The 27736-nt window shown below is 45.7% G+C and overlaps 1 protein-coding gene across 21 annotated transcripts in view; it reads left to right on the forward strand.

Moving 5' to 3' along the window:
- Positions 1–1148: 1148 nt before the first annotated feature.
- FMNL3 (formin like 3) overlaps positions 1149–27736 on the forward strand; it is a 62599-nt gene continuing 36011 nt past the window's right edge. For 5 of the 21 annotated variants that reach the window (XM_016923459.4, XM_063786702.1, XM_063786698.1 and 2 more), the window contains exon 1: positions 2768–3047. In XM_016923459.4, coding sequence (XP_016778948.2) covers positions 2865–3047 — 183 coding nt within the window. In that variant the 5' untranslated portion in view covers positions 2768–2864. Of the gene's footprint in view, positions 1669–2659; positions 3048–27736 lie in introns of those variants that run through there. The other 16 variants (XM_063786700.1, XM_063786705.1, XM_063786708.1 and 13 more) reach the window with 10 other exon arrangements.

Here is a 27736-nt window from a genome sequence, read left to right on the forward strand (position 1 = left end):
ACAATGTATATCCTGTTTGTTCGCAGATGTACCTTCAATGCCCAGAATAGTATCTGGCATAGAATAAACTTTTTAAAATAAATATTTGTTGAATAAATGAATGAAAAATCTAGGTGATAACTTCAGGCATGGTTAGATCCAGGTTCTTGGCATGTCATTAGAATTTTGTCCTGTCTCATAGCTTTTCTCTCCTCTGTGCTGGCTTCATTCTCAAGCAGGCTTGATGTGTTACAGGTGATGATAAGACGGCCACCAGCGGCTGCAGGTTTACATTCTAATAATTTTGCAGCCTAAATGGAGAGAGAGTGAGTGCCTCTTTCCTGATTGTTTCAGAGAAAGCCTTGGATATATCATATTGTCTGGGCTTGGGTCAAGTGACAATCCCTAAAACAGTGTCCATGGGTAGAGGAGGAAAATGTTGTGACTGACTGGGCCTGGGTCATGCGGTCCTTTGGAACTGGGGATAAAATTCAGCTCCATTTAGACTGAGAAGAGGGGAGAGGTGGTTTCCTAAAAGAAAAGGGGGTGCTCTCACTGGAAGAAGATGGCGGCTAGACAACAAATGTCCACCGCAAATGTCAACGACCCAGCCGCCGACTGAGCCCAGAACAGCGTTCTTCTCCCGCCTCTCCATTTTCACATGCAGCCAGATGAGCCTCTGACCGTGGTTAAGCTTCTCTCCTCCCAAACGTTTTTTCCCCTGCCTCTGTCTGGTAAGGGCTTCCTCATCCCTCAATGCCTGGTCCAACTATGATCTCCCTCACCCCGACTCTTAACAGGTACTATCTCTCTCCCTCTTCTGAGTATCCTGCTTGTTTCTACTTCTCTTGTAGTTAGTTTTGTACGCCATGCCTTGTATAATATTTTACTTACTTGTATACATCATGAGTTCCTTTTGAAAAAGGGTACGGTCCATTCCCGGTGTGTCCACGCCAGCCCCTCACACCCTCTGGGAACCGCGGTGATTCGATGCCGGCTGAGGCCGCCAGGGAGCGCTCGGCGCCCGGCACGAGGACGTCAAGGGCGGGAGGCGCTGTGATTGGCAGACGCGGCCGTCAATCGGGCGCAGGTGGGGCGGGTCGGGCCGCCTGTGAGGCCTCTGGGCGGGAGGCGGGGCCTGCATGAATGGGGCGCGCGTCGCGCGGGCTGCAGTCGGCGCTCGCGGGGGAAGCCCGAGTCTCGGCCGGGTGTGGGTGGGAGGAAGCGAGGTTGGCGGGGGAAGGGAAAGAGCGCGGGGGGCGGGGAGGGGCAGCGCCCGGGCGGCGCGCCGAGCGCGGCGAGGCGGCGGGTGTGAGCAAGAGCCGGCCGCCTCCGTCCGCCTCCGTCCGCCTCGCTTCGGTGCGGCTGTCCGCTACGCTGCCTCCGCCCTCGCCGCGCGCCCCCGCCAGCGGGACTCCAGGGAACCCCCGGCGCCCTCGACGGGGCCGAGGAGTCGGGACTCGGGGAGCCGGCGCTGAGGGAGGAGCCTGGTCGGAGCCGCGGAGCCGAAAGCTCCGGAGCGTGGAGGTGGGGGGCCGAGGCCCCTGAGGGGGCCCCGCCGCGATGGGCAACCTGGAGAGCGCCGAGGGGGGCCCGGGAGAGCCCCCCTCTGTCCCGTTGTTGCTGCCGCCCGGCAAGATGCCGATGCCTGAGCCCTGTGAGCTGGAGGAAAGGTTCGCCCTGGTGCTGGTGAGAGCTGAGCCCAGCCCCTTCCCCCGCGTACCGCCCCTCAGGTCCCGACGCCCGGGCTGGAACTTTGTGCTGGGCCCCCGTCCCGCCCACCCTTTCAGTCGGGGTCCCGAACGGATCCCGGCCTCCAGTGTCTTCCCAGGAACCTCTGAGCAGCCGCTGGCCGGCCCGGACAGCCCCGTCGGGGATCTCGGGACCGACGCCTCCACCGCTGGACCCTTAGGAGAAGTCCCCAGCTCGGGACCGTCCTAGGAACCAGGCTTCTCCCTCCTTCTTCCTCCCCCTTCTGCTGCCCTTTTCCCGTCTCCCCGCTTCTTCGCCAGGCTCCCCGTCCCTAGCATTCTCATCCCGGAGCCTCTCGCGGGTGGGGGGAATTCAGAAGCGCGGCCGGCTCGCTCCTCAGCAGGCTTCCCTGAGTGGGGACACCGCCTCTCCTGCGAACATGGAGGCTTCCCAGGGAGTGGGTCCCACTCCCAGCCCAGACCAGATGTTTGGGGGGAGAGGGGGATGGGGAGGGGGCTGGCAGCTCCTGAAGGGGGTGGAATAAAGAGTATGCCATTCTGCTTATTTTCAGAACGGCCTGCAGGCATCCTGCTAAGTTAGAGTGGATTTGCCTGAAAGGCTGAACATGTGGATAAACCATTTCGCTGGGGTATTTCTCCAAGTGAAACAATACACTAACCATCCCGCCTCCTCCCCCCCTTTTCACGTTAAGCCATAGTGACTGGTTTGTGTTGTTTAGCCTGTGCTTTTTAGTCTTTCTGTAGGTTTCAAACGGTCTGTATAAATGGGTTTTTAGAGCTGACTTTGGGATTCTTCTTTGGTGTGGGAATTGGACATTGATGTCAGTGGCTCTATGAAGCGAGAGGTTCTGAGCTAGTAACACCGGGAAGGAGCCAGAAAATATGTTTGCGCTGAAAATGAAGTTTTGCAGAGCGAAAACATTGGTAAACCGGGGTTAATCTTTGAGAAATTTGGGGAAATAGTTCTCACTTCCCCAAAGAGTTTTCTAAGAAGCAGTAATAATTCTGGCGTTATTGTTGGTATGGCCTGAAGGGCCGACTCGGCCTTTGCCTCTGCCCATCAGGAGGGATAAGTTGTGGATTTAGCAGCCTTATTGGATTTCATCTGCCTTGGAATAAGGAGATTAGATCTGTTGGCAACAGTGGAGCTGTCTAGAGATCTTGGCCTCTCCGATGGTAGAGAATCTGACATCAGCCTACTGGCACCAGAGCTGGCTCAAAGAGGGTCCACAGTGTTCCAAGGGGAAGTGGTGTCGCTGGCACCTCTCTGCCTGCCAGCTCTGCGAAGGGCCAAAGGGATGTGGGCCATACATCCTGTGGCCCTCTGCATTTCCCCCAGCCTCCTCGGGGGATCGGGTGAGTCAGTGATTACAAATGTGCTGTGACCATCTCACAGGCTGAGGAGGAGAGACTGGGACTTAGTGGCCTTGAGAACAAGAGCCCAAGTGTTGGAGAAAAGAGTGGGAGGGGATCTGCACTCTGGTGGGGGTGTGAAAACCCCCAGCAAGCTGACACAAGTTAGCTATAGAAATTGGGGAGAAAGGGATGGGGTGAGGTGGATTGGGTGGGAGGCTGCCTTAGGTGGGAGCTGCCAGGCCATTTTTTGTGAGAGCTCAGAACCAGAATCCATCATGTTCTCATTGGCCCTTGGTTGACCAGTTCGTTTAGTTAGCAAACTAATGGCTTAATATTCACAAAATGCACGTGATGTCCTAGTTAACCAGGACACCAGAGCACCAGGAGAACCCAGGTCAAACGGGGGACTGGACCACCCACTTGCATGCCTTCCTTTCTGTATAAAATTTTGATTTGTTTCCTCATGCCTTTTGTTTTGGTCTTGTTTCTGTGTGCCTGAGCTGCTGCTGATGAAGGGTTGGAACAGGGCAGGCCAGAGCTAGTTAGTTGTCTCAGGAGACGGGATTTCACCTCAGTTTTCCAATACAGGGAAATCATCCCTTCTTGGGGATTTGAGTTCTTCTCTGGGGGCTCTTAAGTGTCCCTGTGTCCACTGTTCTGAAAGGTACCCTTTCTACCATGCTTTGGGAACAGTACTGACTGAGTCAGGTGTTTGACCCAGGTACAGGCTTAGGGGTATTTCCTGAACAGTCAGGAGAAGCATAGTGTAGTAGAAAAATCAAGGACTCTGGCTTAGCAAGTATCTTAACTTCTCTGAGCCTAGACTTCTTCCTCATCTGTAAAATGGAGGTAATCCTGTTCTGGTGAGATTGTGAGAATTAGGTGAGCCCCTGTATATAAGGTGCTTGGCACCCAGTAAGTACTCAATATAGATTATAGATTAGCTTCTTTTTTTTTTTTTTTTTTTTTTTTTTTTTTTGAGATGGAGTTTGGCTCTGTCACCCAGGCTGGAGTGCGGCAGCACGATCTCAGCTCACTGCAAATTCGGCCTCCCGGGTTCAAGCAGTTCTCCTGCTTCAGCCTCCCCAGTAGCTGGGATTACAGGCGTGTGCCACTAAGCCTGGCTAATTTTTGTGTTTTTAGTAGAGATGGAGTTTCACCATGTTGGCCAGGCTGGTCTCGAACTCCTGACCTCAGGTGATCCACCCGCCTTGGCCTCCCAAAGTGCTGGGATTACAGGCATGAGCCACTGTGCCTGGCCAGATTAGCTTATTTTTGTTGATGGTGTGAAACAGTCAGATAAACTGTTCCTTTCTCACCTTTTTCTTTCATAGATTGTCAGCTTCATTATAATTGGTTTGGTTTTTTGAAAAAGCTATTTGGGAGGTTTGTTGAGGTGACATAGTGGTGTCCTGGTTAAGCTTATGGACTTTGAAATCAGAGTGGATTCAACTGTTTCATCCATAGTCTTTGGTTAGAAGAGTGTTTGACCTCAAGCAAGTTACTTAATCTGATTCCCAGTCTTCTCTTATACATGGGGATAATAATAGCATTTGCCACATGAGGTTGTTGTGTGGATTTAATGAAATTGGAAGTCAAATACTTAGCAGAGTCTGGCATCTACTATATGCTTAGTAAATAGTAGCTTTTAAGTTTGTACCTCTCAGCAGTGACTCAGATCTGAGATCACTTGTGTTCCGAAAAAGGGGTTTTAAAGTTTAGAAATCTGATAAAACCAGTTACCCTGTTGTGTATATCCAGTCGCGGAATATGGCTGCTGCTGTAAGCTGGAGGGCTTCCTTAGCCCCAGTGTGTCTGTGGAAAACCCCCTGAAGAGTATCCTCGCTGGGGAAGTTGTATCAGTGCTGAGTCAAGACCACAGGCTCCCAGCCTTCTGTTCTAGACACATGATCTGTCAGCCAAAGTTGAAGAGCTTGAGATGAGGGCTATGAGAAGATTTGATGAGAACATTGATTCCAAGAATCCTAACCCAGCCCAGTGCCTTAATTCAGGGCTTCCCTACTAGTGTGCTGCAGATGGATCACAAGTGTGCTGGAATACTGATCCCCTTATTCCTAGGGGCAGCTAAAGTTCCCAGTCAGTCCCCTCTGGATGGGATCAGCTTCTACCCCATGTACTGTAGAAACAGTAATATTTTCTAGGTGTGCCTCGATGGGAAAAAGGTTGTGAAGCTGCTGTGTTACACTGCTTCTTGGCATCCTTCCTTACCCCCTATCTGAGTAGCACTTCCCATTCTGTTGGGTATTGAGAAGTTTGGGGTTGGGGCAATTAATGGAGCTCCTCTTTATGAATACCAGAATGAGAGCCAATCTCTGGTCTGATACAGTCCCAGTGTGTTTTGGTCCAAACTAGATTACTACCCAAACTCAGTTGCTCAGAAGCTAGTATTCTGGCCAGTACTGGACTTTCCATAGAGAGGGGAGGCAGAGGGCTCTAAGGTCTTTGAAAGGATAGCTGTCTGTCTTTGTTGTGATTGTACTCTGATTTTTCTCTTTGTTGATTTACTACAGACTTGACATGGAGTCTAAAAGTTCTGATGCCAGAAAAAGCCCTGTATATCCCTTAGGAGGAGGCTTTCAGGGCATAAGGGTAGGGTTGTGTGACAGGAGCTATCCCTGCTGCAGTTTCTCCTCTCACATTTCCCTGCTGATGACTGACAACTTGGGGGTTTTTCTGTAAGTGTAGCATTGATGTGGGAGCTAAGCTGGCCTGGGTGCTAGTTGTCTAAGAGGCTTTGAGGGGCCTCCTTTGACACAGAAATGGGCTGGGAAAAACTTGGACTAAATATCAGGTTCCAAATCACCATGGTGGAAATTTTTTTCCCAGCCCTCAGGATTGTGGTGAATTAGTTCAGGCTAGAATAGAACTTGGGAGGGGGCAGGGAAAGGGCCTTTCACAGCAGCTGGTCAGAGGAACCTTCTTCTTGTTCAGAGACCCCACAGAGAAGACCCTAGGCCACAGAGAGGAGTCTTATTCCCTTGACCTTCTGATATGACCCTGCCTTAGTCTGGGGGAAGCCTGTGTGTGGTGGGGAAGGGACTGATGGAGTGGACTCTGTCATTTGGGAATGTTTTCATTGCCCAGAGGGAGATTCAGCTTTTTTTTGTTTTGTTTTGTTTTGTTTTCCTCTTAAAGTAATACTTATTCTCTAAAGAAAGTATGGGACAATTCAGAAAGAAGAAAAGACTAAAGATTTAGGTTAAAGAAAAACATCCATATTTTCTCTAGTTTCTTTACCAAATGCAAATATTTTCTTAGTTCCTTTACGAAATGCAGCTGATGTGCTTTAAAACCTTTATATTTTTTTCTCTGCATAGAGTTTTATACAATGTTTTGATATTTGATTTATTTATTTAAGACAGAGTCTCGCTCTGTCACCCATGGTGGAGTGCAGTGACATGATCATGGCTCACTGCACCTCACTGCAGCTTTGAACTCCCAGGCTTGAGCGATCCTCCTGAGTAGCTAGACCACAGGTGTGCGCCACCATGCCTGGCTAATTTTTTCATTTTTTGTAGAGATGGGGTCTTGCTTTGTTGCCCACATTGGTTTCAAACTCCTAGGCTCAAGTGATTCTCCCACCTCAGTCACCCAAAGTATTGGGATTTTAGGCATGAGCCACCATGCCCTGCCAGTATATATGTTTTTTATCCAGTTTTTTTGTTTGTTTTTTGCTTTTGTTATTTCATTAGTTTTCCCAGGCTAGTAATTGTAAGTGGTTTGTTTTTGTTTTTGTTTTTGAGACAGTCTTACTCTGTCACCCAGGCTGGAATGCAGTGGTACAATCTCTGCTCACTGCAACCTCTGCCTCCTGGGTTCAAGCGATTCTCCTGCCTCGCCTCCCAAATAGCTGGGATGACAGGCGCCTGCCACCACGTCTGGCTAATTTTTGTGTTTTTAGTAGAGACGGGGTTTCACCATGTTGGCCAGGCTGGTCTCGAACCCCTGGCCTCAAGTGATCTGCCCACCTCGGCCTCCCAAAGTGCTGGGATTACAGGCAAGAGCCACCAAGCCTGGCCTGTAAACATTTAAATGCTTGTACGATGGTCCATCAAGTGAAGGTACCTTTGTTTGCTTACCCATACACCTTTTCTTAGATATTTAGGTTTTTTGCTTCTGTTTGTCATCATAAACAATGCTGTGATGAACATCTTGGTGTACAAAGTATTTTCAATATTTAGAGTTTTCCTTGGGATAGAAACTCAAAATAGAACTTGCTAGATTGTAGGATATAACTGTTTTTGTTTCCAAATGGTTTTTAAAAGAGGGAATAATGTATGAGAAGGTTTTTAAAAGGATGGAAGAGGATTGAGAATAGCTTCTTTTCTCCTGATTATGAAAATAATAAATATTTATTAGGTAAATTTGGAACTTACTGAAAAGTGTAAAGAAGATAATAAAACCTATAATCTCACCATCTACTATTAACACTTTGATGTACGTGTATATATATTTTTTAACAATTGGGATCATACTGTGTATATTGTTTTGTAAACTGATTTGTTCATTTACTATTTTAAGCATTTTCTCATTTGCTTATATATTATTCAGTATCATTCTTTCTTTTTTTTTTTTTTGAGATGGAGTCTCACTCTGTTGCCCGGGCTGGAGTGCAATGGCCCGATCTCGGCTCACTGCAACCTCCATCTCCTGGGTTCAAGCAATTCTCCTGCCTCAGCCTCCCAAGTAGCTGGGATTACAGACGCCCACCACCACGCCTGGCTAATTTTTTTGTATTTTTAGTAGAGATGGGGTTTCACCATGTTGGCCAGGCTGGTCTCAAACTTCTGACCTTAGATCTACCCACCTCGGCCTCCCAAAGTGCTGGGATTACAGGTGTGAGCCACTGCGCCCGGCCCAGTATCATGATTTCATTACTGCATAGTACTCTAATATTTTATCACTGCCTTATGTTGCCTTTTTTTTTTTTTTTTTGAGATGGAGTCTTGCTCTGTCGCCCAGGTTGGAGTGCAATGGTGCGATCTCGGCTCACTGCAACCTCTGCTTCCTGGGTTCAAGCAATTCTTCTGCCTCAACCTCCTGAGTAACTGGGATTACAGGTGCATGCCACCATGCCTGGCTAATTTTTGTAGTTTTATTAGAGACGAGTTTTTGCCATGTTGGCCAGGCTGATCTCAAACTCCTGACCTCACGCGACCCACCTGCCTCGGCCTCCCAAAGTTTTGGGATTATAGGCATGAGCCACTGCGTCCAGCGTATTTTACCCTTTTTAAATCTCTCTTTTTTTTTTTTTGAGACGGATTCTCACTCTGTCGCCCAGGCTGGAGTGCAGTGGCTTGATCTCGGCTCACTACAAGCTCTGCCTCCCGGGTTCACACCATTCTTCTGCCTCAGCTTCCCGAGTAGCTGGGACTACAGGCGCCCGCCACCACGCCTGGCTAATTTTTTGTGTTTTTAGTAGAGATGGGGTTTCACCATGTTAGCCAGGATAGTCTCGATCTCCTGACCTCGTGATCCGCCCGCCTCAGCGTCCCAAAGTGCTGGGATTACAGGCGTGAGCACCACGCCCAGCCTAAAATCTTTTTTTTTGCTGTTACAAATAACGCTGTGTTGAACATCCTGTGCATAAATATTTGTGTCCATCTCTGATTATTTCCTTAGGATAAATTGCTAGAAGTGGAATTATTGGGCCAAAGGGTATATGGTTTTTAAAGGCCTTTGAGACATATATCTTCTGAAAAAGTTTTATCAGTTACCTTTTCCACTGATAGTATATGTGTCTACCTTTCTCAGTAAGCTAACCGTTACTGAGTGAATTAATGTTTTTAAAGCCTTTGCCAGTTTGATTAATTAGACATGGTATCTTGTTTTACTTTGCAGTTCTCTGAACATTTCATTTTAAGTGTTTTGGCCATCTTTTATTTGCGTTCTTTGCTCTCTGTTGGGGATTTATTATATACATATGTCTATGTAACAAATGTATACATTTCGTATAGTTTTTCATTATAAAATATTTTTCACATATAAAAGCATATGTAACTGTTATGTAAGGTTAAAATAATAAAATGGATGCCAGTGTATCCACTGTGGAGTTCTTGGAATTGCTTCCTGCCCCTTATTTTCTTCCTGCTACTTTATCTGGGATGAAAAAGCCCTTTCTCAGGACTCATTGGGTCTGTGTTCTGCAGCTGGGACAGTCCAGGTGGCAGCCACACCAGTGCTTCCTAATTCTGTCTGTGGGGAAACAACTGCTACAGCTGGTGAGAACAGGAACTGGTCTTGGTGGAAATAACTAATCTTCAGTGAAGTGAAAAAAGAAGCCAAAGTGGAGAGGAAATGAGACCACAGATCCTCCCCTGCCCCTGAGGTTGCTTGGGGAGGCTGGGCAGAGCCGGGGTCCTGGTTCTGTGGTCAACACCAAAGTATGTGCCCCAGAAGTGACTGTAGTAAGCCCATGGGACAGCAGTGTTGGCTGCCTGAAGTCAGCGTGTCATCTGGTCTGCCAGACCAGTCACTTCCATTCTGGGGAAACGTTTCTCTCACGTCTCCAGACCAGTCTCTTCCATTCTGGGGAAACATTTCTCCCACGTCTGAGTTGAGCAATAGCAGAACCAGGGAAGGGCTGGGGGTTCATCGCGGTTGGGAAATGACTTTAAAGAAGGGGGAGGACCTTTTTCTTTGAAGATAGAGGAGGGGACGGTCCTGTCAGCACACAGGCTCCTCCTCTCCTGCTTCTTGCTGGGTACTTCTGAATAGCAGCAGGTGAGAACTTCAGGGATTTAAGATTGTCATTCATAGAGAAGTGAAGTGGATTCCAGAATAGAACTGAGCTGGGCAGCTAGAATTCCTGCATTCCATTTCCAGTCTCTCTCTTTTGCCTTTCTGGGCAAAGTTATGTCTTTGTATCTTGTTTTCCTTTCACATGGAGAGTGAGTCAGTCCCCCAGGAAAGGTGTAGAAGTGTCAAGCTCCCTCTGTGTCCTGGAGATACTCTTGTTGTCTTTGCCCCCCACTTTCCTCTCTACTTCTCTTTTCCTCTTTTAGAATCTTCCTCTTTCCAGGTTCTCTTACGCTTTCTGTCTTCCATCACCTCACAACAAAGTTGTGGGTTAGGGTTTGTGTGTTGGGTAGGGGAGGACATGGATAGGGTGTTTTTTTTTTTTTTTTTTTTGGGTGGGGAGCAGTATCTCCCCTCCTGCAGCTTTACTATTATGCATACTCTTCTTAGTTTATAAAGTATTTTTAGGTCCTTGAAAGGTGTTCTCAATAATGTCCAGAACCACGAGGGGCTAGCAGAATTATTTACATGGCAGATTTTGCCAGTAGAGGACAAGTTTAGGCTCTTGTATATTAGTGATGGTTTAATTCTTATCCTTATCCCCCACCTCCATCTCTTTTACCACCTTATCCCCCCTCACCCAGAGTTATGGCCAAAACTGGAGTTGGGGCTGGTGATCTTACCTCTGGGTCCCTTATACACACCAACAGGGAAGATACGTACTTTGTTTCTCCCCTGTTTGCTCATTTCTACTCAAGTTTAGAATGGAGAATATCATAATCCTCTTTTAATTGTACGGTGCCTCTCTAAGAAAGTTGACATGAGCCTGGTCGTTGGGTACTTTAGGAGATGGATATTTGGTTTTAAAAACTACCTATAGCTTAGAGCAGTTTCTGTTCTTGTTTTTACACAGAAGCTGGGGAGCCAGTCAATAGATCCTCCTAGTGTTTCCCATGGAATCTTAAAAAAAATTTTGTTCTGGGAGGAAGCAGTAGACCATTGGTTTTGGAATCAGAAGACTTAGGTTCTGATCCAGCTTTATAGTCTTTTTTTTTTTCAGCTGCACGACTTTAGGCAAATCCTGTAACTTTTCTGAGTCAATTTCATCCTTTATGACATGTATGACGATAATACCTATCCTACAGGTTTTTGAGAATGCTTACAGGAGACAACATAGTGAAAACACTTTGTAACCTATAAAGGTGCTAAAAATAAATATTGTATATACATTACCCACTTTATCTCATCTCAGAATTCCATAATTTAAAGTAGCTTTCAACTGAGGGAGGTATTGTCCCAGGAGGGAGTTTTTGGAAGCACTTGAGGATGTTTTGATTATCATACTGACTGGGAGTGCTAGGCTTTCTAGCTGAGAGCCAAGGCTGTTAAACATCCCTCTGTGTTTGGGTCATGTTTCGGTGAGTCCCACGCAATGAAGAAGGATCCTGCCCAAAATGTGATTGGCACCCCTACTGAGATTTGCCTTCCACTTATCTGTACCTCCTTTGTCCTGTGTACCAATTGAGGATGAAGCTTCAAGAGCAGTAAAAGGGAAGACAGAGCCATGGTATGTGGTGCTTTCTTGGTTTTTCCATTTCCTAGCACACCTTTAGGAAAGAGGTGGACCTCTTTTTATTACCTCTGCCTGTTGGTTTAATACCTGATTCCTCTGTACTGTGGGCTCTACCCTAAAACTCATCAAGTGGCAGTTTGGGATGTACATACTATACTCACCCCCTGGTCAGTTACTCAAGCCAGAGTAAAAGTTTTTATAAGTTGGGAATATGTTTGAGAGATCTGTCAACAGTAGTTCTGAATCTTTTGGGTAACAGATTCCTTTGGAAATCCAGTTAAACCTGTGGTCCCTATTTCCGCTCTCCCCCTCCCATGTATGTATGAACACATGTAGTATTTTGGGAGTTTTAAAGACCATTTTTGGATTTGCTAAGGAAGCCCTGGCTGCCAGCCTGGAGGAATGGGAAGTGATAGCTGGGTGAGGAAACTCTACTGCAGGAACTCCTTGATACAGTTTTAGTACTCTTGATCCTTGGTAAGAAGGAGCCCTGGTTATTGGTTCAGATAAAATAATGCTGCTGTTAGTGGTTCCAACAAAAAGAGCTTGTTGAAACTTGGGTGATTCCCATTCAGAGGGAGATATTCAGGCCCCTGGACAGTTTAACTTTGATTAAGGATCCTTTGTGGTGGGGTCTACCTCTTTGAACTAGGGCCCTAGCCCTCAACCTTTGGGAAGATCCAGGTGGAGATAATAGGATGTACAGCTGGCCCTCCTTATCTGTGGGTTTTGTGTCTGTGGATTCAACCAACTTCAGATATAAAATATTTGAAAAAATTGTGCATGTACTGATCATGTAGCGTTTTTTTCCTTGTAATTATTCTGTAAACAAAACAGTATAACAACTGTAGGTGAGTCTTAAACAACAAGGCCTTGAATTGTGTGGGTGAGCTTATACGCAGATTTTTCAATCAAACGAGAATTGAGTAGTAAGAATTGAAAACCTTATAAGGAGGGCAGACTTTTTCATACAAATGGGTTCCATGGGGCCTGTGGAGTTTGAGTATGCTCAGGTTTTGGTTCCAGGACCAGGCTTGGAGCCATTTGGTCTGGTCCTGGAACCAATTCCCCACATATACTGAGGGACAACTGTATTTACATAGCACTTAATTGTATTATGTATTATAAACAGTTTAGAGGTGATTTAAAGTATACAGGAGGATGTGTGTAGGTTGTATGCAATTACTATATAATTTTATATCAGAGACTTGAGCATCTGGGGATTTTGGTATTCTAGAGAGGTCCTAGAACCAATCCCCTTCAAATACCAAGAGACAGCTATATTTTCACAAATCCCAGGAACCCAGTGGCCTCTTGCAGTGACGGCCAAAGGTTAGGTAATATCCTGTGTTTGGAGGTACTACCTGCCTAAAGCAGCAACTCTTTCCTGCAGGCCTGAGGTCCTTGGGGGAATATCTGGGTAGTGAGGTTCCCAGCATCTGCCTGGGAGAAGGATGGATGGAACGTTTGTTTCTCTAGCAATGCTTAAATCCTCTCTTCTACCTTACAAAAAAAAAAAAAAAATGACCTGTACCTTTTTTGACTGCTCGGATATTTCATAACAGAATTTTTATAGGAAAATTTACATCTTTTGGGGGACTTATGAAAAAAAATCTTTAAGACAACACTCTGTTTTTTCTGAGTAGAGTCCCTCATCTCATCCTTTTAGGAATGGCTCAGTGTCTGGTCCTTACCGACTGCCTGGATTTAACTTGTAAAGGTTAAGGAAAGACAGTTAACATTTGTTGGATGTATGCTGCGTACTTTGACATGTTTTATCTCATTTAACTTAACAACAACTCTATGAGGCAGTATTTCACTGCAGTGTTTTTTTACAGGCAATATGAAGCTAGGGCTCAGAGGGGTTAACTAAGCGGGGATGGTCTCAGCTTAAATGTCACTAACTTAGGCCTTAAGGAAACTATTTTTGGTTAGATTTTTTATTCATGCTAAAAGGACTGTTGGAAAAACAACTTCTAAAAGATGCTTAATCTTTTATTTTTTATATATGGATTTTAAATTAATAAAAAAGTATCTGTAAGGGTACAAATAAAACCGATAACACTAGTTAGTTACCTCTGGGATTCAGGGTTAGGGGAGGAACCATGATGGGAAGAACAGATTCAAGAGGAATTTAGCTTTATCTATAATGTTTACATCTGAAATTTTTATTTATATATTTTTTAGAGACAGTGTTTTGTTCCCTAAACTGGAGTTGAACTCTTGGGCCCTCCCACCTCATCCTTTGGAGTAGCTGGAACTGCAGGAGTGTACCACCATGCCTAGCTATAATGTTTACTTTTTTTTTTTACAAGGATAATTAATTTATGTATTAGTTATGTAATTAAAAGTTAAATAATAGAAAAAGTTTTTTAACTTCACTAGAAATCAAGGAGATGAAAATTTAGAGGATATACTTTTTTTTTTTTGAGACGGAGTTTCGCTCTTGTTGCCCAGGCTGCAGATTGTGCAGTGGCGCAATCTCGGCTCTCTGCAACCTCTGCTGCCTGAGTTCAAGCAATTCTCCTGCCTCAGCCTCCTGAGTAGCTGGGATTACAGGTGCCTGCCACTGTACCCGGCTAATTTTTTGTAGTTTTTAGTAGAGGCGGGGTTTCACCATCTTGGCCAGGCTGGTCCTGGAACTCCTGACCTCGTGATCCACCTGCCTCGGCCTCCCAAAGTGCTGAGATAGCAGGCGTGAGCCACCGCACTCGTCCTGATATACTTATTATACTAATTATCTGGGTGAAATTTTGAAGACTGACAATGTCCGTGGTCAATATTAATGGCAGAGTAATTCAGTACAGACATTTTAGAAGGCATTTTACAGGGTTTATCCATTTAAAATGTGCGTGTTCTCTAACTCCCCCACCTCACCTTTAGGAAACCATTCTGCAGAATAGTTTACACGTGTGACGGAAGGTGCATGTAAGGAATAATCGGGGCTACATTGTTTAACGTAAAAAAAGGAATGGGGAAGAGCCTGATTGTCCACTCCTTGCTTAAATTTACTGCTCTCCCATTCATCTACTCAGGGCAAATCCTGGGAGTTATTTTTAATTTTTTCTTGTCCTTTCTCCATACCCACTGTATGAGTAAGTCTTGCTGATTTCATCTCCAAAAATAGGCTGGGCGTGGTGGCTCATGCCTGTAATTCCAGCACTTTGGGAGGCTGAGGCTGGAGGATCACTTGAGGCCAGGAGTTCGAGACTAGCCTGGGCAACATAGTGAGACCCCTGTCTCTACAAAAAATAAAAATTAGCTGGGTGTGGTAGCATGTGCCTGTAGTCCAATCCCTGAGGATTACCTGAGCCCAAGAGTTTGAGGTTGCAGTGAGCCGTGATTGTGCCACTGCACTCCGGTCTGGGCCTCTGAATGAGACCCTGTCTTTAAAAAAAATAAGATTGTTGGTGGCTCACGCCTGTAATCCCAGCACTTGGGGAGGCCGAGATGGGCAGATCACCTGAGGTCGGGAGTTTGAGACCAGCCTGACCAACATGGAGAAACCCCGCCTCTACTAAAAATACAAAATTAGCCAGGTGTGGTGGCACGTGCCTGTAATCCCAGCTAGTCAGGAGGCCGATGCAGGAGAATTGCTTGAACCCAGGAGGCAGAGGTTGCAGTGAGCCGAGATTGCACCATTGCACTCCAGCCTGGGCAACAAGAGCGAAACTCTGTCTCAAAAAAAAAAACAAAAAAAACAAAAAAAAAAACAAAGAAAACAAGATTGGGAGGCTGAGGCGGGTGGATCACTTCAGCCCAGGAGTTCAAGACCAGCCTGGCCAACATGACAAAACTGTTTCTGCTAAAAAATTAGCTGGGTGTAGTGGTGCGCGCTTGTAGTCCCAGCTACTGGAGAGGCTGAGGCATGAGAACCACTTGAACCTGGGAGGTAGAGGCTGCATTGAGCTGAGATGGCACCACTGTACTCCAGCCTGGGTGACAGAGCGAGACTATCTCAAAAAAAAAAACAAAAAGTGAAAAAACAAACAAACACAAAAACTGTCTCTCTCTCTATATGTATATGTAATCTGCCTGTCCCTTCTCTCTACTGCCACCGCCCTGGTCTAAGTCAAGATCAGCTCTTGCTTGTATTGCAGCCAACCAACTGGCTTTCCATTTTCCTCTCTTATCCCTATCTGCATCTTCCCACCCATTCTCCACAAAGCACCCAAATTTAAAATATAAATTAAATAGCATCATTCCCTGGCCTAAAAACCTTTAATGGCTTCCCTTTGTATTATACTAAAAGGAAAAATGCAAACTCCTGACAACGGACCCTTAAGATTGCATCATTTGACACCTGCTGACCTTTTTAATCTTATTGCCCTCCTGTTTACGAAGTTCCACATTAGCCCTCTTTCATTCAGGACAAGCTCCTTTCTATCTCAGGATCTTTGCATAAGCTGTTTCCTCTCCTGGGATACCCTTTGCCTGGATGTTAAAACGACTCTTTCTAGTTTATACTTTAGGTCTCAATTTTTAAAAATGCCACCTCTCAGATCTTTCCCACTTACTATTCTTTTTCTTAGTTAGCATCCTATTCATTCTTTTTCCCTTGTACAATTATTTGATTACTTGTTTATTATCCATCTCCCAGATTGTTGATTCAGTGAGGGTGGGGACATTATGTTTGCTTATCACTGTACAGCCAAATACCTGGCACAGGGTAGGCACTCAATAAATGGCTGTGGCAAATGGGAATCTCCAAGATATATATGTACGTGTAAATATAATCTAAAAAGACAATTAGAAGACTGTATATATAATGCTTTATAAAAACCATATATGGTTGTATATAAATACATAGAAAAAAGGCCTAGAAAAATAAACACCAACCTATTTACTGTGGTGAACTGTGGAGGGGATTGAGTGGGGTTGAGGGCTGAATAGTGACTGATTTTTTATTCTATAAGCTTTGAGTTGGTTGAATTTTTTTCTTTTACATTATCTACTTGTGTATTCCTCCTTTAAGAGAAAAGGAGGAATAAAAATTGGGTAGGGAGGGGGTAGACTGAAGTTTTTTTTTGGAGACAGGGTCTCTTTTGCCTAGCTCAGAGTGCAGTAGTGTGATCACAGTCTCAACTTCTCAGGCTCAATCAGTCCTCCCAAGTAGCTGGGACTACAGGCGTGCACCACCATGCCTGGCTAACTTTTGTATTTTTTGAATAGACAGGGTCTCACTATGTTGCCCAGGCTGTTCTTGAACTCATGGGCTCAAGCAATCTGCCTGCCTTGGCCTCTGAAAGTGTTGAGATTACAGGCATGAACCACTGTGCCCAGCCAGACCCAACTTTTTTTTTTTTTTGAGATGGAGTCTTGCTACGTCAGCCAGGCTGGAGTGCAGTGGCGTGATCTTGGTTCACTGCAACCTCCACCTCCCAGGTTCAAGCAATTCTCCTGCCTCAGCCTTCCGAGTAGCTGGGACTACAGACGTGCAAGACCACGCCCAGCTAATTTTTGTATTTTTAGTAGAGATGGGGGTTTCACCATGTTGGCCAGGCTGGTCTCAAACTACTGACCTCAAATGATCCACCCGTCTTGGCCTACCAAAGTGCTGGGATTATAGGCGTGAGCCACCGCACCCGGCCAGACCCAACTTTTAATGGGGAAAAAAAAAAAAAGCTCCTCTCTTACTTTTCGCACTAAGCCAAAAGAAAAGTGCGAGAGAAAGGGCACCAGTGGGGTCAGCAACTGGCCACTGCCCTGTGCCCTGTGCTGAGCTTGGCACTGTTTCCACAGTAAAAAGAATCCTAAGAGATGCTCTTTTGCCCTGAAGCTGTATTTTAAATTATTTAATGTAGGCATGATCCTGGTCCCCCAGATACAGGCAGGCTATGTATTTTTAGTCTCTGTCATTTCCAGGCCAGTGAAAGCTGCATCTCCAGCCTTGGCACAGCCATAGCCCTAGAAGTCCGCAAAGAGAATAAACCTGAGCTCTAGGCTGTGCTGCATCTCAGCTTCTCAAAGTCAAGTCGGTTCAGCAGCTGTGACCACCGTGACAATCATTTTCTCTAGGTTCTTGCCTTCTAGGAATAAGGATAGCTAATAATTTTAATAGCTAACATTTATTGTGTGATAATGGTATACCAGGCACCATGCAAAACACTTTACACACATTATCTCATTTAATCATCACAACTCTGTGAAGTACTTGTTATCTCCATTTTATAGAAGAGGAAACTGAGGTCCAGGTAGGTTAAATAGCTCACCTAGGATCACACACTAGTAGGTGGCAAAGTTGGGATTTGAGTCCAAGCAGCCTGATGCCAAAGCCCAGTTTTTTTTGTTGTTGCTTTTCAGACAGGGTCTCACTGTCACACAGGCTGGAGTGCAGTGGCGCAATCTTGGCTCACTGTAGCCTCAGCCTCCTGGGCTCAAGTGATCCTCCCACCTCACCCTCCCAGGTAGCTGGGACCACAGGTGCACCACCACGCCTGCCTAATTCTTGTATTTTTTGTAGAGACAGGGTTTCACCATGTTACCCAGGCTGGTCTTGCACTCCTGCCTTGGCCTCCCAAAGTGCTGGCACTGCGCCCAGCCCCACTTTCTTAACTATAGTTTCCTTTTTGCGGGGTTGACTCTCCTTTGCTCTTACTACTGCTTTGGAGTGGATTGAGTGGATTGTGGCAGAATATAGGGGAAAGTTTACCAAACAAGTTCTCCTTTGCTAAGAGGTGTGGTGGAAAGATTTGGGCTTTAGAGTCAGCCAGATTTGGGTTTGGATCTTAGCTATCCTACTAGGACATCTGCTATTCGAGAAGTTTTGTTTTCTTGTTTTTTGTTTTAAATTTACTACGTGCTCTTGATATCACTAGGTATATAGTGGTGAAAAATCTAAGAATTCCTTTGCCCTCATAGAGTTTAGAGGAAAATACAGATATTAAATAAATATTTAATTATGATATATTCTTGGAAGGCAAAGAACAGGTTGTTAAGAGAGAGTGTAACAAAGAAGGCTTTAGGTTGGGAAGTCTTGGGTCTATTCTAAATGTTCATTCCATTTTCTTTTCTTTCATGATTTATTAAGTTAATACGTCATAGGTGCCTGCTGTATACACAGCACTTTCCCTTGTACTTGGGGGTATACAAAATAAATAGAAGATAATGCTTGCTATCTAAGTTGGAGAGACAAAATGTGTATGTACTTAAAACTATATTTTGAACTAGAGAATTAAAGCAAGTGCATGTCCTCAGGTTGTCTGTGAGACTCTGTGCTGTATTTTATCTATAATGTGGGAATACTGTTTGTCTTGCCCAATCACATGCTTTTGTGAAGACCAAGTGAGATCATGAGGTGATAGGGTGCCACACAGCTATAAACACAGAAAGATTGGAGAGCTAGGGGAGGATCAGTGTGGTATAGGAGTGCTAAATAGGCAGTGCTTTAAGGAGGACAGGGGATTTAGTCAGGTCTTTAATCAGCTGTAGATCAGGAGAGAGGAGATTGTTCCAGGCCAGAGCTGTATGGGAGGGAATTAAGGAGGAGGAATGAAGCAGCTATATGAGGGGCAGCCAGGAGCCCTGCTGCTCTAATAGAGGAGTTTAGTTATAGACAGATGTGAGCTTGGATCAGGACAGATGGCCAGTACACACTGAGTTTTGTCTGAACATTTCTTATTTTTTTGAAATGGGCTTGCTCTGTCACCCAGGTTGAAGTGCAATAGTGTGATCATGGCTAACTGTAGCCTCCAACTCCTAGGCTCAAGCCGTCCTCCATTTGAGCCTCCTTAGTAGCTGGGACTACAGTTGTGCTTCTTACTTTTTTGTAGAGATGGTATCTTGCTGTGTTGCCCAAGCTGGTCTTGAACTCCTGGGCTCAAGCCATATCTGCCCACCTCAGCTTCTCAAAGTGCTGGCGTTGTAGACATGAGCCATCGTGCCTAGCCTGAACATTTCTTGATTGTTAGAAAAGGGACTTTCCTGCCCAGGGTTTCAACAGGGAATAGAGAATAGTTGGTAAGTGGTCTCTGGCCATTCATGAGTTTTCTCATTTAAAGTTGAATGATTGATATATATGAGAAATAAATGCTCAATCCTCATAGGTTAGAGAATCAGAATAATTTGATTTAAGTGAAACTGGATAGAAAATGATCCCATGTGTTACCCTTGAACTGCAGAAGTCTTCAAATGTAGAAGCTTCCATTTCTAGTCAGCAAGTTTTGAACTAATTCTTTCCATTGCCAAATCTGTCTTGCTTTCCTTTAAAAAAAAATTATTTTTTGAGTTAGGATCTTTCTTTATTGCCCAGGCTGGAGTGCAGTAGTGTGATCATAGCTCACTGCAGCCTTGAATTCCTGGGCTCAAGTGATCCTTGCACCTTAGCCTCCCAAAGTGCTGAGATTACAGGCATGAGCCACCATGCCCAGCCCATTTTTGCCTTTCTTTAGGGTAAAATGTTGTCTTGTACTAAATAATTTTTATTATTAACAATGCCTTGTTCATAGTAGATGCTCAATAAATATATCTCATTTCATAGTAACAGTGTCCAATGTTTGTGAGCCACTTTATACCTGCTAGTGTTTTCTTATACATTGTATTTTGGGGGGAATGGCACTCTTCCAGCTAATTATCCAGGCCAAGCACTTGGAGTTAGTCTGGGCTGCTGTCCCTCTCACCTTTCTATCTGTACTACCACTACTGTAGTTGATCTTCAGCTCTTGCCTGGTCTGTTGTAATGGACTTCTTAGCAGTTTCTTTGGTTCATTCTTGCAGACCCACTTACCACAAGCCATCATCATAGCTATATATAAAGATCTGGGGGATGAGTTTTCTAGGAAGAGAACAACTTTTGCAAAGCCCTGGGGTGGAAAAGAACTTTGCACATTTGAGGAACTGCAAGAAGGCCAGACTGGTCTACAAGGATGCTGAGGAGAGTCCGAGAAGGTATAGGAAAGGTGAGCAGGGCCCAGATTATGTGGGACCTTGTTGGCCTTGGTAAGGAGTTTGGAAATTAATTGTAGGGAAACTTCTAGGTATGCTTTATAAGGTTAAGAGTTATCTTGTCTGCTGTGTGGAGAATCCTGGAATCTGTCTCCCTTATGGGCAGCAGTTTGGCCTGAGTGAGATCCAGGCTTCTCGCTAGACTGTCCCCTGCAGGGTGATGGTGGCTTCTGCCCTTTCAGGTTTGACTGGTGCTCAGTCCTCACTCCTGTACCCCCTCTCAGGCCAGAAGGGGCAGTGCCTCTGCTAGGCTAGGCTGGCCCCAGTGTTTGGCGTGCCTCCCAGTGGCCTGAGCCTATAATTTGATGGGTTGGCTGGTTATAAAAATAAAAAGTGTGACCTATAACTATAGCTGAGTGGATTCAGTGAAGAGGGAGCTTTTAATTTGCAGAGGTTCTGGACTGTACTTAACTGGAGGAAAAATGTGTCTCCTCCCTGGGTGCTGTTCCATTTTCTGTCTTTAATACTTGCTCTGGGGTGGGTTAGGGTTTGTGGGCCTGGGAGTGAGATGTGGAGGACTTTAGGGAGATATTTGGAGGGAATGTTAGGGTTCAGCAACAGGTTTATAGGGCTTTCTGGAAAGTAGGCATTATTCAGTCTTGCTTCTCATGTAGCCCCACTAGGATGGAAGCAGAGTTTAAAAATCTTTGCATGATCACTCGTTTATTCATTCAACAACTATTTATTGAGTGTTTACTCTGTATTTTAGACATCAGTGATACCACAGTGAACAAAAAAGACAAGCCAGTCTCATAGCATTCACATTGTTGTTGGGGAGAACAATAAACAAATCTACAGGTATATAATATAGTGTTAAGTAGCAAGAAGTACCATGAAGAAAAAGAAGATAAGATAAAGAGATAGATGGTCATTGGGGGTTATAGCCAGGTGTGGTGGCATGTGCCTGTAGTCCCAGCTGCATGGGAGGCTGAGGCAGGAGGATCCCCTGACTTTCGGAGGTTGAGTCCAGCCTGGACAACCCCGTCTCTTAAAAAATAAGAGAGAGGGGCCAGGCGCGGTGGCTCATGCCTGTAATCCCAGCACTTTGGGAGGCAAAGGTGGGCAGATCACGAGGTCAAGAGATCAAGACCATCCTGGCCAACATGGTGAAACCTTGTCTCTACTAAAAATACAAAAATTAGCCGGGCGTGGTGGCGGGCACCTGTAGTCCCAGCTACTTGGGAGGCTGAGGCAGCAGAATCACTTGAACCCAGGGGGCGGAGGGCAGTGAGCCGAGATCGCGCCACTGCACTCCAGCCTGGAGACAGAGTGAGACTCCGTCTCAAAAAAAAAAAAAAAAGTAATGGGGAAGATATTTAGATAAGATGATAAGATTATCAGGCAGTTTTAGGGGTTGAGCTATAAGAGAAAGTGAAACTTTCCATGAACTTTGGATCCCAGTGCCTGAGTGTGTCTCTGAGGAAGGGGCTCCCTATGGCAGTGCAGCCAGTCTGGGTGGGGATCAGAGTCAGTACTCATCTGGGGGTCCAACTGGCTCCTAGCTTCAGGTGGGCCCCAGTCAGAGCCTGTGGTTGATTCTTCCTGGCTCCAGTTGTCAGAACTGTCTGCAGGGCTGGGTAGGGTGCTGATTAACTGTAAATAGATACTTGTCTTTCCTAGGCTTCTCAAGTCTGATTCTCTCAAGATTTCCTGAAGTCACTCTGTGTGTTCTGGTCTTGAAGAGAATTATGAAGTCTGGTCTGGCAAGCAGCTGCAAGGAGTGTAGGGATGGATGCTCAGCCAGGCCTTTTTTAAGAGTTTTGGGGCTCAGTGACTGACATAAAGGTGCTCAATACTTTTTTTTTTTTTTTTGGAGATGAAGTCTCGCTCTGTCGCCCAGGCTGGAGTGCAGTGGCGGAATCTCTGCTCACTGCAAGCTCCGCCTCCCGAGTTCATGCCATTCTCCTGCCTCAGCCTCCCAAGTAGCTGGGACTACAGGCGCCCGCCACCACGCCTAATTTTTTTGTATTTTTAGTAGAGACAGGGTTTCACTGTGTTAGCTAGGATGGTATTGGTCTCCTAACCTCGTGATCCGCCTGCCTCGGCCTCCCAAAGTGCTGGGATTACAGGTGTGAGCCACCACGTCCAGCCAGGATGCTCAATACATTTTAAGTAGAAGGCTGGACACAGTGGCTCATGCCTGTAATCCCAGCACTTTGGGAGGCTGAGGCAGAAGGATTGCTTGGGCCTGGGAGATTGAGGCTGCAGTACGCTATGATCATGCCACTGCACTCCAGCCTGGGTGACAAAGTGAGACCCTGTCTCAAACCCTCCCCCTCCAAAAACCAAAACATTTTAAATAGAATTTTTATTTATTTATTTTTGAGACCGAGTCTCGCTCTGTCGCCCAGGGTGGAGTACAGTGGCACAATCTCAGCTCACTGCAACCTCTGCCTCCCAGATTCAAGTGATTCTCGTGCCTCAGCCTCCCGAGTAGCTGGGATTACAGGCGCCCGCCACCAAGCCTGGCTAATTTTTGTATTTTTAGTGGAGACGGGGTTTCACCATGTTGGCCACGCTGGTCTTAAATTCCTGACCTCAAGTGATCCCCCTGCCTTGGCCTCCCAAAGTGCTGGGATTACAGTTGTGAGCCACCGAACCCAGCCTTAAATAGAAATATTATTTGAAGGCCATTAACTTCTTGAATCAGAGATCTGGTATTGAGGAGCCTAACAAAAATATTTAAGAAATAAGAATTATTGTTGAAGGGTAGAGACTGTTTTTCTGTACCTTGAAGTTGTAAAGTCACTGAACAGCACGTACTAGTCACCTTTCTTTTATACTCAATAATGTTGGCCTAGTCATGACCTTTCCACAGGCTTTAGGGACCTCCAGGTACTGGGGTAATTCTTGGCTTTTGTTGGCCTGCCCTTTAGCACATTTTGTCTCTTGTGTAGCCATGGAGGGACATTATTATTATTATTATTTTGAGACAGGGTCTCTCTCTGTCACCCAGGCTGGAGTCCGGTGGCACCATCTTGGCTCACTGCAACCTCCACCTCCTGGGTTCAGGTGATTCTCCTGCCTCAGCCTCCCGAGTAGCTGGGACTACAGGCGCGTGCCACCATGCCCAGCTAGAGATATCGCCATGCAGCTTAGGCTGGTCTCGAACTCCTGGGCTCAAGTGATCTGCCTGCCTCAGCCTCCCAAAGTGTTGGGATTACAGGCGTGAGCCACTGCTTCCGGCCTGGACCTTATTTTAAAACTGGGGGCGTTTACCAAGGGTAAAACCATCATACACCAGCTGAGGTTGAGACCTGTGCTCCTGGGATTTTATTGAACTCTGGGGTGGTAGAGTTGCTGTTATATGGGCTCATTTCGTAGACTTGAGATCACATACTCCTCTCATTTCAATGCCAGCCCTGAAGTGAGGCCCAGACAATGTTCTAGAATGGATGGGCCAGAGATATCTGACCAGGAAAGAGCATCTTTGTTTGGACCCCTTCTGTGTCCAGAGTATGCTTGGGCCCCTTACTTTGGACAGACTTCTCGTTTGTGGTTGTGGTTATTTTGTTTTTACTTGCCACTCAGCAGAATCAACATCATATAAGCACTCATTATCCTCAGGCCCTTGGCAGGCAGGGCACTTGGTGAATCTGCTCCCTCGTGAAGTGCTCACGTCTGCAGATTATTTTCTGATGGCATCTGTCATGAGTTCCAGATTGATGGTCCAATAGCAGCTATGAATTGCTCCCTTTGGGCTTGTTTAATTATTGCTGGCATGGTGGCTGACTAAAGAATTAAGAATCTCTTGTGCATTTATGGGGCAACAGGTCGCAGTGGCGTCCCAAAGCATTTATCTGTCATTTCTCTAGAATGTCCTTGTTAAAAGTTTTGAGCATCATCTCAGAAGCTAGAGGATAACCAGCTAGACAATGTCCAGTAGAATTTGGCTTCTCAGTTGATTCTTTCCAAGAATTGTAAAGAAAGCATCTAGTACTTGTTGCCCACAGATCCAGGGAAATGTCAAGTTGGTGTCATAACAGTACAAAAGCACTACCAGCTGCTTCTGATTGTCTTGGAGGCAAGAGGGCAGAGAGAGCCTTATTCTGTGGCAGGGCGGCTAAAGAATCACATCAGCACTCAGGAGGGCCTCTGAGGTGGTGAACTGAGAATGGTTAAGGTGTCATTTTCCCTACCTAGAGACAGAGAGGGGGCAAGATAGCAGCCCTCAAAGACTCAGCAAGTGCAGCCTAGTACTCATGCACTCAGCAAGTGCTTAGAATTGTGTTAAGAGCTAGAGAAAGGTGACTAAGACAGTCATCCTGCCCCCAGGAGTTCAGTCTAGAGGGGGAGACAAACACATTAAACATGTAATTATAACATAAAGCTGTCTAAGTGCAGTTCTGTAGAGATGCAGGAAGCATCGGGAGAGCACAGTAGAGAGGTGGGGCTTGGGGAATATTGCCCAGAGAAGGAAATCTCTGCTGGCTAAAAGGGTATTTAGGAATAGGACAGAAGTTTGGAAAAGAAAGCATTCCAGGTAGAGAGGACAGCATGAGCAGAGGCATTAAATTGAGACAGCATGATGTGTTCAGAGAACCCTCTCAGAGCTGCTCAGTGCCGTTGAAGTGTAAAGTGTAAGGCAGAGACTCGTGGGAGGCAGGGCTCAAGTGGTAAGGAGGGCTTTGAATGCCATGTGGAAGAGACTGTACTTTATGTGTTTCATAGTCAGATTGTGAGTTGTGGGTAGGTCAGTCTGGCAACCATGGGAAGGAACCAGAATTGGAGGTGGGCAGCTGAGTGGAAGGCCTTGGCTCTGTGGTGGTGGTGATGGGAGCCTAAACTGGGACCAGTTTGCACAATGGAGATGATGGGACAGTCAAATAAATGTTAACTATTAATAAATAGTTAAATTTTCATGACTGATTAGATTTTATTTCAATTTTTGATGGCTGATTAGATTTTACATTGTGAGGATAGAGATGAGGGAGAAGGGAGGCATTGAGGATGGCACCCAGATTTCTAGCTTGCTAGATTAGAGTTAACTACTCTAACAAGGGAACACAGTAGAAGAAATACCTTAGAAGGAAAAGTGATGAGGCCACTTTGAGACACATGAGGTTGCAAAGCCTGTGGAAGTCTGGGTGGAATGTCTAATGGGGGTTGAGTATTTAAAGCTGAATCTCAAAGGAGAAGTCTGGGATAGAAATACATATTTGAGAGTCATCTATGCCTACTGTCAATAAAAATGTGAGCTTTTCTCCAGTCTCACAGCACAGCCCTTCAGTGATGGGGAGGGACAACTCCTAGGACTTATGTAAGGTCACAAGGAGAGAAGCACAGTTGTTGAGAAGAGTAGTTAGTTGAGGGGGCCAAAAACAGATTTGTGGCAGAAGTGGACCCGAGGAAGTTAGGAGACAGTAGGGGAAGTGAGGAATCTGAGATGAGGCGGGAACACTAGAGATAACCTGGCAAAATCTCTCCCATATCTCTCCACAGATAACAAAACCCTGGCCCCAAAAGGTTAGAATTGTCCCAGATCACTCAGCTGCTCAAATAGCAGAGCAGCTTAGTGAGTCGACTTCATTTCACTAAGTTCTGGTCTCAGTTTTCCTGTGAATCCCCTGGGTGGCTGTTGGTTTCTTGATTTTATCTTTTGAAGGGGCAAGGGTGCAACTGCTCTAACCTACAGAATTATTAGATCACATGAGATGAGGGAATCGTACTTTACGTATGTTTAACCTATACTATTCAACTATACATTTATACTCTTTTATATATTTTAAAGTACTATGAAATTAGGCTGGGCAGAGTGGCTCATACCTGTGATTTCAATGTTTTGGGAGGCCAAGGCGGGAGGATCAATTGGGACCAGGAGTTCAAGACTAGCCTGGGCAACATAGCAAGACCTTGTCTCAACCAAAATAAAACATTAAAATAGGCGGCCATGATGGCACACACCTGTAGTCTCAGCTACTTGGGAAGCTGATGTGGGAGGATTGTAACAGTCCAGGAGTTCAAGGTTACAGTGAGTTGTGGTTATGCTGCTATACTCTGTCTCTAAAAAAATAGTATGAGGGCCAGGCACGGTGACTCACGCCTGTAATCCCAGCACTTTGGGAGGCTGAGGCAGGTGGATCACGAGGTCAGGAGATCAAGACCATTCTGGCTAACACAGTGAAACCCCGTCTCTACTAAAAATACAAAAACTTAGCTGGGTGTGGTGGTGGCCGCCTGTAGTTCCAGCTACTTGGGAGGCTGAGGCAGGAGAATGGCGTGAACCTGGAAGGCAGAGCTTGCAGTGAGCCGAGATCTAGCCACTGCACTCCAGCCTGGGCGACAGAGCGAGACTCTGTCTCAAAAAAAAAAAAAGGATGAAATTGTATTTGTATTTTGCGTATGTACTTAGAAGCTAACTTGAGTCAAATGTGACTCCTGGAGTAGGTCATTCCAGTTACCACTTACAGGGTCTTTCTCCTGCGCCAGGCACTGTGCAAAATCCCTTTTATTCATTTTTAAGAGACAGATATTATCCATATTTTGTAAATGAAGACACTGAAGTTCAAAGAAGTTTCATAACTTTCCCTGGTTGGGCATGGTGGGTCACACTTGTAATTCTAGCACTTTGGGAGGCCAAGGTGGGAAGATTGCTTGAGGTCAGGAGTTCAAGTTCAGCCCGGGCAACATAGCGAGGCCCTGTCTCTACAAAAAAAAAAATTAGCCAAGCGTGGTGGCACATGCCTGTAGTCCTAGCTACTTGGAGGCTAAGGTGGGAGGATCACTTGAGCCCATGAGTTTGGGGCTGCAGGGAGCTATGATCGCACCGCTGCACTCCAGCCTGGGCAGCAGAGTGAGAACTTTCTGACTGTCTCGTGAAAAGTAACAGGATTCAAATCCAGTCATCCCTGATTCCAAAGCCTGTGCTGTACTGGAAAGTTTAAAATGCTACTCAGGCAGGGCGCAGTGGCTCACGCTTGTAATCCCAGCACTTTGGGAGGCCAAGGCGGGTGGATCATGAGGACAGGAGATCAAGACCACCGTGAAACCTTGTCTCTACTAAAAATACAAAAACTTAGCTGGGAGTGGTGGCAGGCATCCGTAGTCCCAGCTACTCAGAGAGGCTGAGGCAGGAGAATGGCGTGAACCCGGGAGGCGGAGCTTGCAGTGAGCCGAAATCGCGCCACTGCACTCCAGCCTGGGCGACAGAGCGAGACTCTGTCTCAAAAAATAAAATAAAATAAAATAAAATAAAATGCTACTCAGATGTAAGAATTTGTCACTAGGTTGTGTCCAAGAGGACAAGTTTCCTTGCATCTGTACTGTGCACAGTCTCTCTCTTACTCTGTGAAGCCTTGAACTTCAGATGTTCAGCACACATACTCATACTTGGTTCAGCTGGTTTCACTCAGTTGTGCAGAATAGGGAAGCATTGTGTAATGATCAACCAAAGCCAGTCAGATAAATCAAGTTG

This window comes from Pan troglodytes, chromosome 10 (assembly GCF_028858775.2).
Source record: "Pan troglodytes isolate AG18354 chromosome 10, NHGRI_mPanTro3-v2.0_pri, whole genome shotgun sequence".
Lineage (NCBI taxonomy): Eukaryota > Metazoa > Chordata > Mammalia > Primates > Hominidae > Pan > Pan troglodytes.